The sequence below is a fragment of the Desmodus rotundus genome, chromosome 10 (assembly GCF_022682495.2).
Source record: "Desmodus rotundus isolate HL8 chromosome 10, HLdesRot8A.1, whole genome shotgun sequence".
Classification (NCBI taxonomy): Eukaryota; Metazoa; Chordata; class Mammalia; order Chiroptera; family Phyllostomidae; genus Desmodus; species Desmodus rotundus.
Window position 1 is genome coordinate 12,164,184 of NC_071396.1, and position 13,024 is coordinate 12,177,207.

Sequence of the window (13,024 nt, forward strand, 5' to 3'; positions counted from 1 at the left end):
TAGCTTTAAAGAAAACCGAGGTTAAGGTAACAATTAACAAGATGCTCCTATTTTGTTAACAGGACATGGGGCAGCAGCTACGTAACAACAGCTAGGGAAGTATTTCAGTATTTTAACCACTGGGCCTACTGAACGGAGCATGCCAGCTGTGTACCAGCTCCATGTGTGCGATGTGGCCAATTTCATAAAACTGGTAGGGTTTATGATGTGGGACAGCCAGGCCGGGGTCCCTTTGCAACCCCTAATGCAGTGCTCTTTCCGCTGGACCAGCGGCACCTCCACAGCAGAGGTGCGTAGAGCAGTTTAGTGACCGTGGAGGCTGAGCAACATCATCTCCTTCCCCGACAATGAACTCTAACCAGAAATAGGAGAATAAAGCCAAGAAAATAGGACAAATTTTACTAGTTCACAATTTTACTCGGGCAGTCATGGAGAAGGCAATCAGTTTAAATTATTAATCTGAAATATGATCCTGATTTGGGAAAAAGGCAGAAATATCTTTTCTTTCTAAAAATCTCCTCCTTAGATTGTATAAATTGTAAGCCGAATAAGAGTCCATGGGCAAGGAAGTTCCATTAAAGTAGAATTCATAAGCAAAGTATTGATACATTTTATACTAATAACTTAAAACAGATTTAACTATCTCATCAAGTTTTAAAGAAGTATGCAAGTAGATTTGCTATGTGCAAAAAAATTTAAGTTTCTGACCGGCCACACAAAAGCCTTCAGCCCACAGCTCGAGTGAAAGACGCGGAGATCCGGTGGTCCCGTGCGAAGGACAGTGCTGGGAACAGGGCTGAGGGGCTGAAACACTGGCTTTGCACCTCGGGCCCCTCGCCTTTAAAAACTCTTCAGAAACGAGAGCGGCCAGAGCCTGCCGCTTCCCGCTGTCCCGGCTGCCGTTTTAAAGCAGGCCTGCTCTTCAAGCAAGCGGTGACAGAAGGGGGCGTGTGGTTTTACATATGTTCTAGTGCGAAACCAGAACCCGCTGTCCTGAGACGTAGGGTTAGTACCCGCTGTAATGGGGGTGCCCATGAAAAGTCATCGACCCTGTGATCGGCCTCCCACCCCATAGTCAGTTGTTAAAATCAGCCTGTTTCATGACCCTGTTAAAGTGTGACGTTTTAACAGTGTGGTATTGGGCGAAGGAAAAAATACACTATCACAGCTTAATCCGTAGTTACACGGATTAGTGACTCAAAGAACTCTTGAGGCTTTTAACATGTATCTCTTGGCCCCTCTGAAGAATTATCATCATTTACGAGTATTTTTTCTCCTAACAAGTTTTTACTCATCAATGAAAATAAAACAATTAAAATGAGAAGAGATTCTAAAATGAAATTTCTTAGCTGAATGAGGTAAAAACTGGTTATTCAAAAGTGAAAAACACTTAAACTTAAAAAAATGAACCAGTATCACACTGTAACGTAACAGAACAGCTATTTTCAACTGGTGCGTCGCAAGAATCTTTAAAACACGCACGCAACACCTGAGACCAGTCAGGGGCATCGACCTCTTCTCCCTTCAGTTGTCAGATAAGAAATGACAACAGACAACACAGCAATACCCTCTGGTGTGAAAATCAAAATTACCTGATTCTTCTTTCAGATTGGCAAAAATTATACTTTTTGGTACGCCACAGAGTTTTAGTAATTCATTTATGTGTCTTGAGATAAAAAAGGTTGAAAATAGCTGAACTAGAATAATGAAAATTACCATACTAGCTTTTTGGAGCTGTATGCTCTTAAAGTAAAAACAAATTCCAGGCAGTAAATAAATTGAAGTTAGTTTTGTAAATTAAAGAAAGTTAAAATAATACACTGGAATAAGATTTTGAAATGGCATTAACTGAGCACATTAAAAGGTAAACTATGCTATTTACAATGATACTCTGATTTAAAAAAAAAAACATGAATATATCGGTGAAGTGGAAAAACTACCACTTTATTTTCCAGTAGCATGTTTCTTATAAAGACAAGAAACAAGTTTGGTAAAGATGAATAAACATGTCAAAAAAAGTTTTGAATATCAAACTTTAAAAGAAATTTATTTTTAAAAGGTTCTCCTAGAAGCTAACAGCTAATCAATTTAATAAGTTATATTTTGTTTCCTTTCTGGACAACTATAAGTATAAATAATATCTCAAAAGAGGTTTAGCAGTAAGAAAAACACAATACCACTTACAGATTTTCTTTATCAAAGTGTTAATTATCACCAACAGGACTGAGATTTTGAAGATGTTATTAATTTCATTTATAATTAAATGTTTACCAGTGCATTTCTAATTAATGGTTTACTCTATCCACTAAAAAGCAATTAATTTTAGGAAACTTCCACAATACTCAATGACTATACGGCAGGTTTTACAGATAGCCTAAAATTAATTTTAATAATTAACTGGCAATGATTCAAAATGGTAGGCAAAGCAATTAATAGCACATTAGTCATTTTCATCTTTAAAACAGCTATAATCATCAATATAGTTAAACCATGGGAGTTACAAATTCTGCCATAGAAAATAATGCAAGCAATCAAATCAATGTAGTGACTTGAATTAATAATGCAGGGAAAGCTAATAAATATGATATGTATCAAAACAGGTATCTCAATTCAATAAGTGGGTTTATAATTATAGGAAGGGTGATAAAAGGGGGTAGTACTGAAAAGCGATAGATAGCTAATATTAATTAATATTAATTAGCAAATAAATAGCTAATATTAACACATTAATATGGTAACATATTTTGATATTCTCCAAAGAAAAATCTTAAAAACAAACCTTAGCAGGATAGTATAAGCAATTCACTCAATATTTCTACACTATAATCTACTGAGAAAAATAAATATCTTTATATAAATGTGCTTTTTCCTTTGGGTTAACATTCTTTTTTCTGATTAAACATATTTTAAGTAGTTATCCTGATAAACTGGCATTAGAAACATCTCTTATACTCCAATGTATTTTTACTTCCTGTTTTACTGTTTGGAAAAAAGCAGAAAAACTGAGTCTCGGCCACCCTGCCCACAACGCACAACACTGCCACGTAAAAAGTCCACGGTGTGTCCTGAGTCTATCAGGACCTCTCTAGTGAAGGGTCTGCTGTGCGTGTTTAATTTAGAGCAGTGCTGTAAAACAGAATCGTCCCCCACCCCTCCCAGATTAGATCCGATTTTTAGATGACTCACCAAACAAGAATTCCTCAAATTATGCAATAGGTCTTCTTATAAATAATAAGAACAACTAAAACTACTCATCCTGACTATGTATTAATGGGTCTTTTCTACTCCAAAAATAATTACAGATTTGAACAAATACCAATAGCAAAATATTCTCCTAAGAAACCCAGTTTTAAAGTAAAAGATACCAAGACTGATATGGAGCTGATATAGATTTAAAAATAGCTTAAATCTAACATGTTGTTTTATATTGGTAAATATAAAACCCTAAGAAAAAAATCCAGTTTTTATTAATTTTCTTTATCCTTTAGCTAGAAGTATTTTGGAAACAAAGTGGCAGGTAATCTATTTTTTGGTATTCAGAAATACTTTTTGACCTCAAACTTTTAGCAATATAATTACTTCTGTAATTAAACTTATGATATAAAATGGTATTATAGAAATACTGTTATCATTTAGACAACAGTAAATATAATATTTTATGTTTTTTACAACAAATCATAAATTACTAAAGGTTATGACAGGTTAAGTGTAATCTTACTAGTTACCAATATTGTAACTTGTTTCTCTTTATGAAAATTTCTCAAGCTATTTTCAATATATTGATCTGAATATGTACTAAGGAGAATTTACAAAAATGTTCTAAGAAAATACAGAAGAAAGTTAAGCCACATGTTGCTATTTATAATCTCTGCTTCAAACTCTAGAGGAATAATTTAAAACGAGACACTCAGTGTTTCTACTAATAAAAACAATGTGGGCTGTTCCATAACCGTTTGTATTCATACATTAATAATATTAATAACAATCTTCATTTACTATGTTTAATTAAATATCACCACTTATAAAGAACATAAGTATACAAATTATAAATGAGGTTTTATAAAACCATTGAAAACACATTCAAACACATTGAAAATAAAAATACAGTATATATCTCATATATTTTAGTCGCTTAAAGAATTTTAAATTATATAAGTATTACATATTTGCTTGTCTAAAACCATGGTATATAACAGAAAATTGTATGCTACTATTGGATTCAAGGCCACTGTTAGAAAGGCTAACTACATATATGTGTCCTACATTGTATAATACATCGATTTTCTGAGGGACTAGTGAAGTTCCTCACTATTATTCTATTGAGATGTTTCCATTACCTATTGAGAAACTGGTTATTCTTCAAACGTCTGCCTCACAAACTTTCCCACTTTCCAGTGGCTGACTTTCTAACTGTCAGACACTTAACTCAGGAAAAACTGAAGGAAGCATGGAAAGCAAATTACCAAGCCTATCACATCTGTATTTTTTTTAAAAAATGTGTAATTTTAAGTCAATAGGCTCTGGTTAAATGTGGCTTATTATTATCCTATAGAATAAAAATTAAGACTAAGTAGCAGGGACCTTATAGTGGCTATTTTCCTCAAAATCTTTTTCTTATTTCAAGATTTACAGAATTTTTGGGGGTGGCCAAGGCCCCTAAAAGTCTGAAAAGGCAAGAAGATATAATATATAATAAATTTAACCAGAAAAACAAAACCTCTCTGAATAATAACCTTATTCAAAAACAAATAGTTAAAGTTTAGTTAATTCACAGGCTGATTTGAACTTAATATAACTGAGCACACAACATTTGGGTCTTCCCTCCTAGACAGGATATAATTCACATATACTCAGATTAATTTGATAAATTCAAATACCCAAATGTGAAAACAGTCAAGAAACCAGTTGAACCAGCAGTCTTTTCATAAACATCACTAATGAAGGAGCTATCAGCAGAACTGGACACACCATGGGTACCAGACACAGACACACAGTGTCTGAGCTGCTAACTCACTGTTACACAGCAGTTTAAAAATAGGTGCTACATTAGGGCTAATTGTGTTCATTTTACAACCAACTCTCCATCACACTAGAAAGATAAAGAGTACAGGATGCAGTGGGCCACCCTACTAATTCCCTGATCTAGAACTTTCCAAATCGAAGAATTCTAGATTGAAGGTGTTAATCAACACCAATGATCATGCAGCTGACAGGTAAAAGTAAAAACCATGTATCTATCGCAGACCTGCCCTTTCCAAGGTACTGTTTTACTAGGTACATGAAAGTCAGTGCCAACAATGGCAGCTAGCCCAGTGCCTCTCAACTGAGGACTGAGTATACGTGTGTATTGGTGTTGGGGCACAAGACGGTTTAGAAAAATTTGAGGCCTTTCCACAAACACGTTCCCCACTCTGGGCATCTGAGAATCTTGCAGGTGGCTGGCTCATTTCAGACTGAGAAACACTGGGCCAGCCTCAGCACAGGAAGACACTGACAGTTTGTTATCATTGCATGTACAAAGAATGTGACAACCACTTTTTACATCTCAGATATATCTTAGAATGTAAATATTTATTAACATCAGTTCTCCAAATCTATAAATGTAAAATATTTAGAGGCTTCCTCTGAACCACATACAAATATTGAAAATTTCTCCAGAACCGATTTACGTAAAAGTATAGATCTATAACTTGTCCCAAAACATTTTTGAAATCTGCATGATATAAATTATCATTCTTTCTATATAATGAAAATCTCTGAGAAATTTCTACACATTTGCTTACATCAGATTCTTACTTAGGAACTCATTCACTTTGTATATAATCAATTTAGAAAGCATACTTTAGGATCACTTTTTCCCCACAATCAAAATAAAAGATACCTTATAATTTTAGTAGTTTGGTTAAAGAACTTTATATGAACATTCCTAAAGCTTTGCGGCCAAAGCCAAAAAACAAGAACAAAAAAAGAAAGAAAACCCCACAAAAAAGCAGCACCAGCAGGAGCAGCAGCACGAAGCATGCAATAAATGTAACAACACGTCACAAAAACGCCAGCATGTTCTGCGACCACAGGCAAAGAGGACAAGAGAGAGGGTGGAGGGCATCAGGACGGGGACACAAAGTGCGAGAGTCTCTTACACGTCTGCCTTTGCTAGCTGGAGTGCAGGACGGAGAGCGCTTCAACAAAGAAAGGAGAAGACCGAGTGTTACAAATGCCGATGCTCGTGACTGCCAGTGACTGCACACCGCTGTGTTCACAGACAAGGCATATAAACACACATGCAGAGACACATTTTTTTAACAGGTTGAAAGGACATAGTTTTCAGGGGAAACTGGAGGACAGGATAGTGAAAAGACCTTTGCTCAGACTGGGTGTAACAGTGACATGAAGTTTTCACTGGACCTGGTATTGTACAAACAGTGGCCCACGAAACAAGACCTCATCAAGTGACAGACAATTTCTTTTCTAGAAAGGTTGGTAGTAGCAACTTGAAAAGTTAGAACAAACAGGATCTCAGTAATTCTGATTTACAATGGTAGGCATTTAATAAAATATTTCAACCGTCTTGCCTCAGGCATTTACCAACCAAATTCTTACTGTTTTCAAAGACGATTCTTTTAAACGGAAGCTAAATAAGGACCTCAGAATTATTAATAATGGATTAAAACAAAAAGTTACTTCAACAATATTGTCCATCCTGACTAGATATTAGGCTTAAACAAAAGAGGGACCTTCACCTTTAGGAAACTAAAGACTCAACTAATTAGGCAAAATTAATAATGACATTAGGTAGGTAACAATTATGTCAAAATATTTTTTAAGTTTTTGAAACTTAACACAGTTTTTGAAACTGTGATGCTCAGCAGTAGAGCTTCACAAATACTAGCCATATCTACTCAGGCAATGTCCTACATGCACTCCAAACTAACACTGTGAGGGTTTACAGTGTGTCAAGTACGTAAGGGTAAAGAGGCAGGCGGGTCACAGACTAGTGGAAGACACCCAGCCATCAACAGTGTGGTAAATGCTACAAGAGAGGTATGTGCAAAGTCTGTACGGAAACCTGGAGGAGGGACGTGCAAGATTTTTAGGGGGGCCCAGAGGATGGAATATATAAACTGAGGCAACAGGAGTTACAAAAAACTACAAGGATGAGAAACATCACTCAAGAGTATCAGTTTTATTTGTACCGTAACTCTGGCAGATTGAAAAACTGTTATTCTTTCTACAGGAAACTGGAATGGAAGGGGACTTGAACACTGAGGCCCAAAGTGTTGGCCACAACCTGGAATTAGAAGGCCTGCAGGTTCCAAACAAGTTTTTTTGTTTATTCGTCCAGTCCATCTTAAGTCTCAGATTTAAAGCCAGTTTTACACCCTCAATTATTAACAGGAAGTACCTGTCTCACCATCCATGAAAAGGAGCATGAATAGCTCCAAGTAAATATATTACCACCAGAGTAACAAGTCCAAAGTCTCTCAAAATTATCTTTGCATAGGAAGGACAACACATTTTCTAAGCTGGCAATGTATAAAACTAACAATGGTGCTAAACCACCATAGTAATAACGTTCTTTCCAAAGTGTCTTCCTAGAAATCAGGCAACTATTTTTGTGTTTTCAATAGAAAGGACAAATTACAGTTTTTCCTTAGGGTGCAATTAGAGGAACGCGCGCGCGCACACACACACACTTTCGTACACACTCCCATACACCATGGTTTTCTATAAACATGAAACTGGTCTCACAGCAAACACTGGAAACCAATACATTGTCTTAGCATGCAACTATATAAAACTTAAAACTACGTTATATCTGGGTCTACAAATTGCCACCAGAACTTCAAGGCTGATTATGGAAGTAAGCAAATAAGAAGACACCAAAAGAAGTCATTTATCATATGGACATATAATTTGGCTAATAGATTTTAAGGTTCAGTTAATGAATTCCAGAATCGTATTTACTAAAATACTGAAGAGGCAAAAAATGATGTAGTCATGATTCTTTTCCTCTAGACTGCCTAAATATATTCCAATATATGATAAGCAATAAAAATATGTATAATAATGTATAAAATAATATACAATATAACACTGCCTAAATTACAAAAGGATTGAAAGTGACAATTTTTGAAATAAGAATTTCAAGTTGGATTGTGTTTAATATGTGGATGAAAGTTTTAAAAAACAAGAATTGAAGGAGGAAATTCAGGAATGACAATTTCTCAGAAGAATCTAGGCCATGTTTTGGTGATAGGATTAAAAAATCTTTACAATGCATGTTTTAAAATTCTATCTTCCACTGATTCTCACACGTGACCAACTTTCCCCAGAGACACCTAAAACTACGCTGCCACACCTCCATTTCTGTGACTGGTTCAGACAGAACCTGAAAGCAGCTACTGGAGAAAACAATGTTAAAAGCGAGAGAGGAATGAATGAAGCTAGGAGCCAAGACCGAAAAGAAACATTTTGCAACACTGTAGTGAGATTTTATATGAGGCCAGAGCCAAGAGTAGAAGTCAGCTTCTCCATATACCCCGACCACCACGACTTGCTTCTCTTAATCTGACAGAAGTCAAGGAGAGAAACCACCACTAGGGACCAGACAGTTGGACTTAAGCGCTGTCTCTGCTCCTTTACGTTCAGCCTTCATATTTAGAGCTTCAATTCCTTGATTCACTCTTTCCTCAGAACAGACTAAGACGACCTTCAAAAAGCAAGTTGGCAGATTTTCATTTGCCCATGAAGGGCTAGCTCCCACTTTGTAAAGTTGGCCCGTGCAAACGGAGTGTGGAATTGCAGAGTACGGTGGGCAAGTCTGAGCCCGGGCATGGGGGACAGAGAAAAGATGAGGGCAGAACAGGGAAGTTTCCAAAGCAGAAGGAACCCTGGTGCCTATTTTACCACTGCCTTAACATCTCATGCCGGAGTGCCTTCCCCAAGGGACCGCTTATCTTTTACAATGAACTATAGCTCCCCTTGATCTGCTCTACCAAGAATGTCAAGTACAAACCCTTCACCACTACTTCCCTACTCCCCCAAAGCCTGAGAAGTCTCTTACTGATGGGAGAGTGCTGGGACAAGTAGTGGTTGAAACTGCGGGACTAAATGTCTAAGGCTCTTTCTTCTTCAAAAGCCTGTGATTCCACATGCACAAAAGCCCACAGGCCTAAGTCCTCCCGACATACAGAAACCGACTGTTGAGGAGGAGGTCTGCTCTGCCTGAACTGGAGGGGGGGGGCGGGTGTCAGGGGTCAGAACTCCTGTTCCCTCAAGGCCACTCTTAGGCATGGACAAGAGATGTCTGAACGTCTCTTTTCTAAAGTTACACTGTTCGGTATAACTTTTTAAAAAAAGACATCTTCCCAACATCTTCCCATATTGCCCCAAATCCCAGTGCCCATTTGAATTTTGAGTTAACAGGCAAAACACACTGAGAAAACATGGGAGGTGGGGGAGAGAGTGTGTGAACTGTGTCGAGTAGGGGTTACAGTGTCAGTAAAGTAAGGGGTTACAGTGTCAGTAAAGTAAGGGGTTACAGTGTCAGTAAAGTAAGGGGTTATAGTGTCAGTAAAATAAGGAGTTACAGTGTCAGTAGATGGCGTGGGAGGCCAACAGGTGGCCTGGAGGGGAGCGGGAGCCGGGGAGAATCGAGGGTGGTCTGAGGGCGTGAGGCCGCTGGGGGAAGATGAAGGTCAGAGAGGTGTGGGCACCAAGAGCAACTCGATTGCTGCTATTTGGCTTAATACTCACCTTGCTCCGCCCTACACCTACAAGTTTCAGCTGTGATTAACATTTTAGGTCTGCAATGTAATTTTTTTTCTTTTCTATGCCCACGAGGTAGAAAACAGGAAAGAATGACCCAAGATGATGTGTTCTGTGGGTTAGGTACGAGTTAGAGTCTACTTCCTCTAGAGAACAGGCATATATTATAAGCGTACAACAACCTAACTAGTTTGGGCACAAAGAACAGTCAAGATTTGTCTTATTCCTTAAGAATTCAAATGCCTAAGAGAAAGGGAGCTACAGAGTAGACTGTCATACTGAGTATCCTGGATGCTGAACCCAGCTGTGCCCAAGACTGAACACCATCATTCTGGACAGGGTGGTCACAGCCATAAAACTATACAGAGACACAAGAGCTTTATGCCATAAAATACAAATTAGGAATACAAAATGTTTTTTTTAATGGGAGCCTACTGCTCACTGGCCATTGCCCTGACAGGTGAAACCCACTTTCCTGGGGTACTGTGATCCGGCAATGCTGAGGAAGGGGCGGGAGCAGAGGGCTGTGCACTGAAGAGCTAAGAAAGCTCCGACGAGAAACCGAACTGATGGACAAGAAAGGAAGCCGCAGAGAACACAGGAAGGGAGGGGGAAGAGACCTAGGAAGAGTAAGGAATAATAACCAGTGTTACTGAGAACATACATGCATTTAAAAAAATTCTCCAACAGCCAAATGAGATTAGTACTATCGTTACCCCTATTTGTCCATTGAGCAAAGAAAGGTCAGGTAATTTGCTCCAAATCATATACCTAGAAAAAGTAGCAAAGGCAGAAGTTGAGTCTATTTATGTGCTTAACAAATAAACTGGGAGAAGAGAGCTTAGGAAGCAAATGATGGAAAACTATGCCTTTTAAGAGCTGGAGGCTGAATGATCAAAACTCAGCAGCCATCGTGAACTCAGCTTTTTCCTCGGTAACATAGGCCCTCCGTAGAGCTTCATCACCTAGCTGCACGTTTGAACGAAATTCTGCTGCAGGTGAAGGATGAGAAAGGGTGCTCCTGGGAGAAAGGGGGGAGCAGTGACTACAGCCGGGTGGTGGGGGTGGAAGGCAGCCCTGAGGACCTTCACTGAGAAGAGCTGCCCCATTTGCCCAAACACACGCTACCGCTATGTTTTATCTTCAGAGATTTCTGTGGGGCCAAGAAGATGTAGAGAAGAGTTTGTCAGAAAGAAAAATGAAAATGATTTTCTAGTGGGAAGAACTAAAATAATTTATTTAAACTTCCTATTCTTTTAAAGGTGAATGATAGCTACCATATTTTTCAGACTATAAGATGCACTTCTCCCCCCCAAATATGGGAGGGAAGGGGGGGTGCATCTTATAGTCCAAATGCAGCTTACCTGGCTGCTGGGGGCGGGGGTGGGAGGGTTGTGCGGTGGTGGAGCAGGGTTTTTTCCCTATTTTCCTCCTCTAAAACCTAGGTATGTCTTATGGTCCGGTGTATCTTATAGTCCAAAAAATACGGTACATGGAAATACCATAGTGAGTATTTTCGGACAGTAAAGCAGACACCGGATTATAACAAGCAATACTACTGCACGTCAAGAGCGCTCTCTTTTTATCACACTTAACTGGAACAATTACTTGTCTGAAGAATAGTAAATGGTTTCCATTTAAAGGGCAAAGGTGCACACACTTTGGTATACATATTTCAAAGATAATCAAATATCACTTTAAAAACAATTTTAAAAAGTCTAGATCAAGAGTTTCCTTTAGTGAAAAATTATGCTAAATATTCTTCTGAATATAATAATTATATTTAACAAAATGCAAAAATAAAACATTTAAAGAATCTCCCCCCGGTTAAAAAAACAGTTGTATGTACAATATTTGAATATGAACCAATTTGATTTCTCAATTTCTGGAAAGACTGAATGTTTAACATGATAATAAAATGCTTTATGACAATGATTACTGTGACATTTAACGTAGAACAAAGAGAGTGTTTATGTCAAGTGTTTCTGTAAAGAGAATGAATGATATACACCCGGAACTTCAAAATTATTAAATGTATAGAATTTAAGAGAAAATGATAATGTAGTCAATTTATACTGCATATAGTACATATTGAACTAAAGTAACTCTCCACATTGGAAGAAAAATTTTGTCAGCATTAAAAATTGATTTGTGCTCAATTACTGTTACTATAAAATTTACTGGAAGAAAACTTGTCATATTTTCTCTTTATACCACCAGAGGTTTACTTTTAATTAACAGAGAAATTAAAGTGTTGAAAAAAGATGGGGAATGTGAAATAGAAATCACCATGAAAAATAAAAATAAGCAGTTATTTTTATACATATATATCTATATTGTGACCATAATTAAATAAGCATTCCAGTTTTCAGAACTGCTGCAAAGAATGGAAACATACAGATTCTTTGATGGCCAAAGAATTTTTCAAAGTACATTTTTACTTTATCATGTTTCATAATGATAAACAATTACATTTAAGATAAAAAAGAAGCAAATTATGGCTCACAAATAAATCATCAAGTATGATATTTCTAAAACTGTCTGCATTAGGCAAATTCTTCTAATCAATTCACTGATCTCTTTTACTGAAGGATGCATTGGTTTGAAAATCAAAGACTTACGTCATCCAAAAAATCAATCAGTGAAGATGAGGAAGAAGAAAAGGAATCCTATTTAACGAATACAGCAATAAAAAAATAGAAAATATGGATGAAGCAATTCAGTAAGAACAAATAATAAATCAAAAATTTTGTAAAACAATTGAAAGGCAAATGACATTAATTCAAACAAATAAATGAAAAAGCAGTCACTGTCATTGTTTCTCAAGAAACTCAGAAATTCATTAATTACTTTTTAAAGAGTGATTCTTATTCCCATTCCCAAAGGAATGAAATATAGTTCATATACTGTGTCCAAAATGTAATAAAATGGAGCACATGGCAAATCAATCGTCCAATTCAACGTAAGCATTTTCGAAGGAAATGACTAAAAGAAAGAGACAATCTCTGCCTCTGACTGTCCCCACTGGAGCAATGGAAACTCTCTGAGAGCGGGACTTGGTCTGCCTGTCACTGCTGTATCTCCAGCACCTGGAATGGTGACTTGCACAGAGATCGACAATTACTTGTTGACTAAAGATATAATCACTAACTTAAATTTTCTGAGGCAAAAGTACACTTTATATCATAAAGCACTTTTTTTTTAGCGAAGAATTTAAGTATTAAAGAATGATTAAAAGGTCATATAATCATTATTT

The 13,024-nt window shown here is 37.1% G+C and overlaps 1 protein-coding gene across 9 annotated transcripts in view; it reads right to left on the reverse strand.

The window, feature by feature from the left end:
* The window catches only part of CDC42BPA (CDC42 binding protein kinase alpha), a 175,015-nt gene that overhangs the window by 38,337 nt on the left and 123,654 nt on the right, over positions 1–13,024 (reverse strand). For 3 of the 9 annotated variants that reach the window (XM_053912183.2, XM_053912189.2, XM_053912187.2), the window contains 2 exons: positions 12,390–12,437; positions 6,141–6,179 (listed from right to left, as the gene is read on the reverse strand). The exons of 3 other annotated variants lie outside the window; for them this stretch is intronic. In XM_053912183.2, coding sequence (XP_053768158.1) covers positions 6,141–6,179; positions 12,390–12,437 — 87 coding nt within the window. The remainder of the gene's footprint in view (positions 1–6,140; positions 6,180–12,389; positions 12,438–13,024) is intronic. 3 more of the 9 variants (XM_053912185.2, XM_053912188.2, XM_053912184.2) reach the window with 2 other exon arrangements.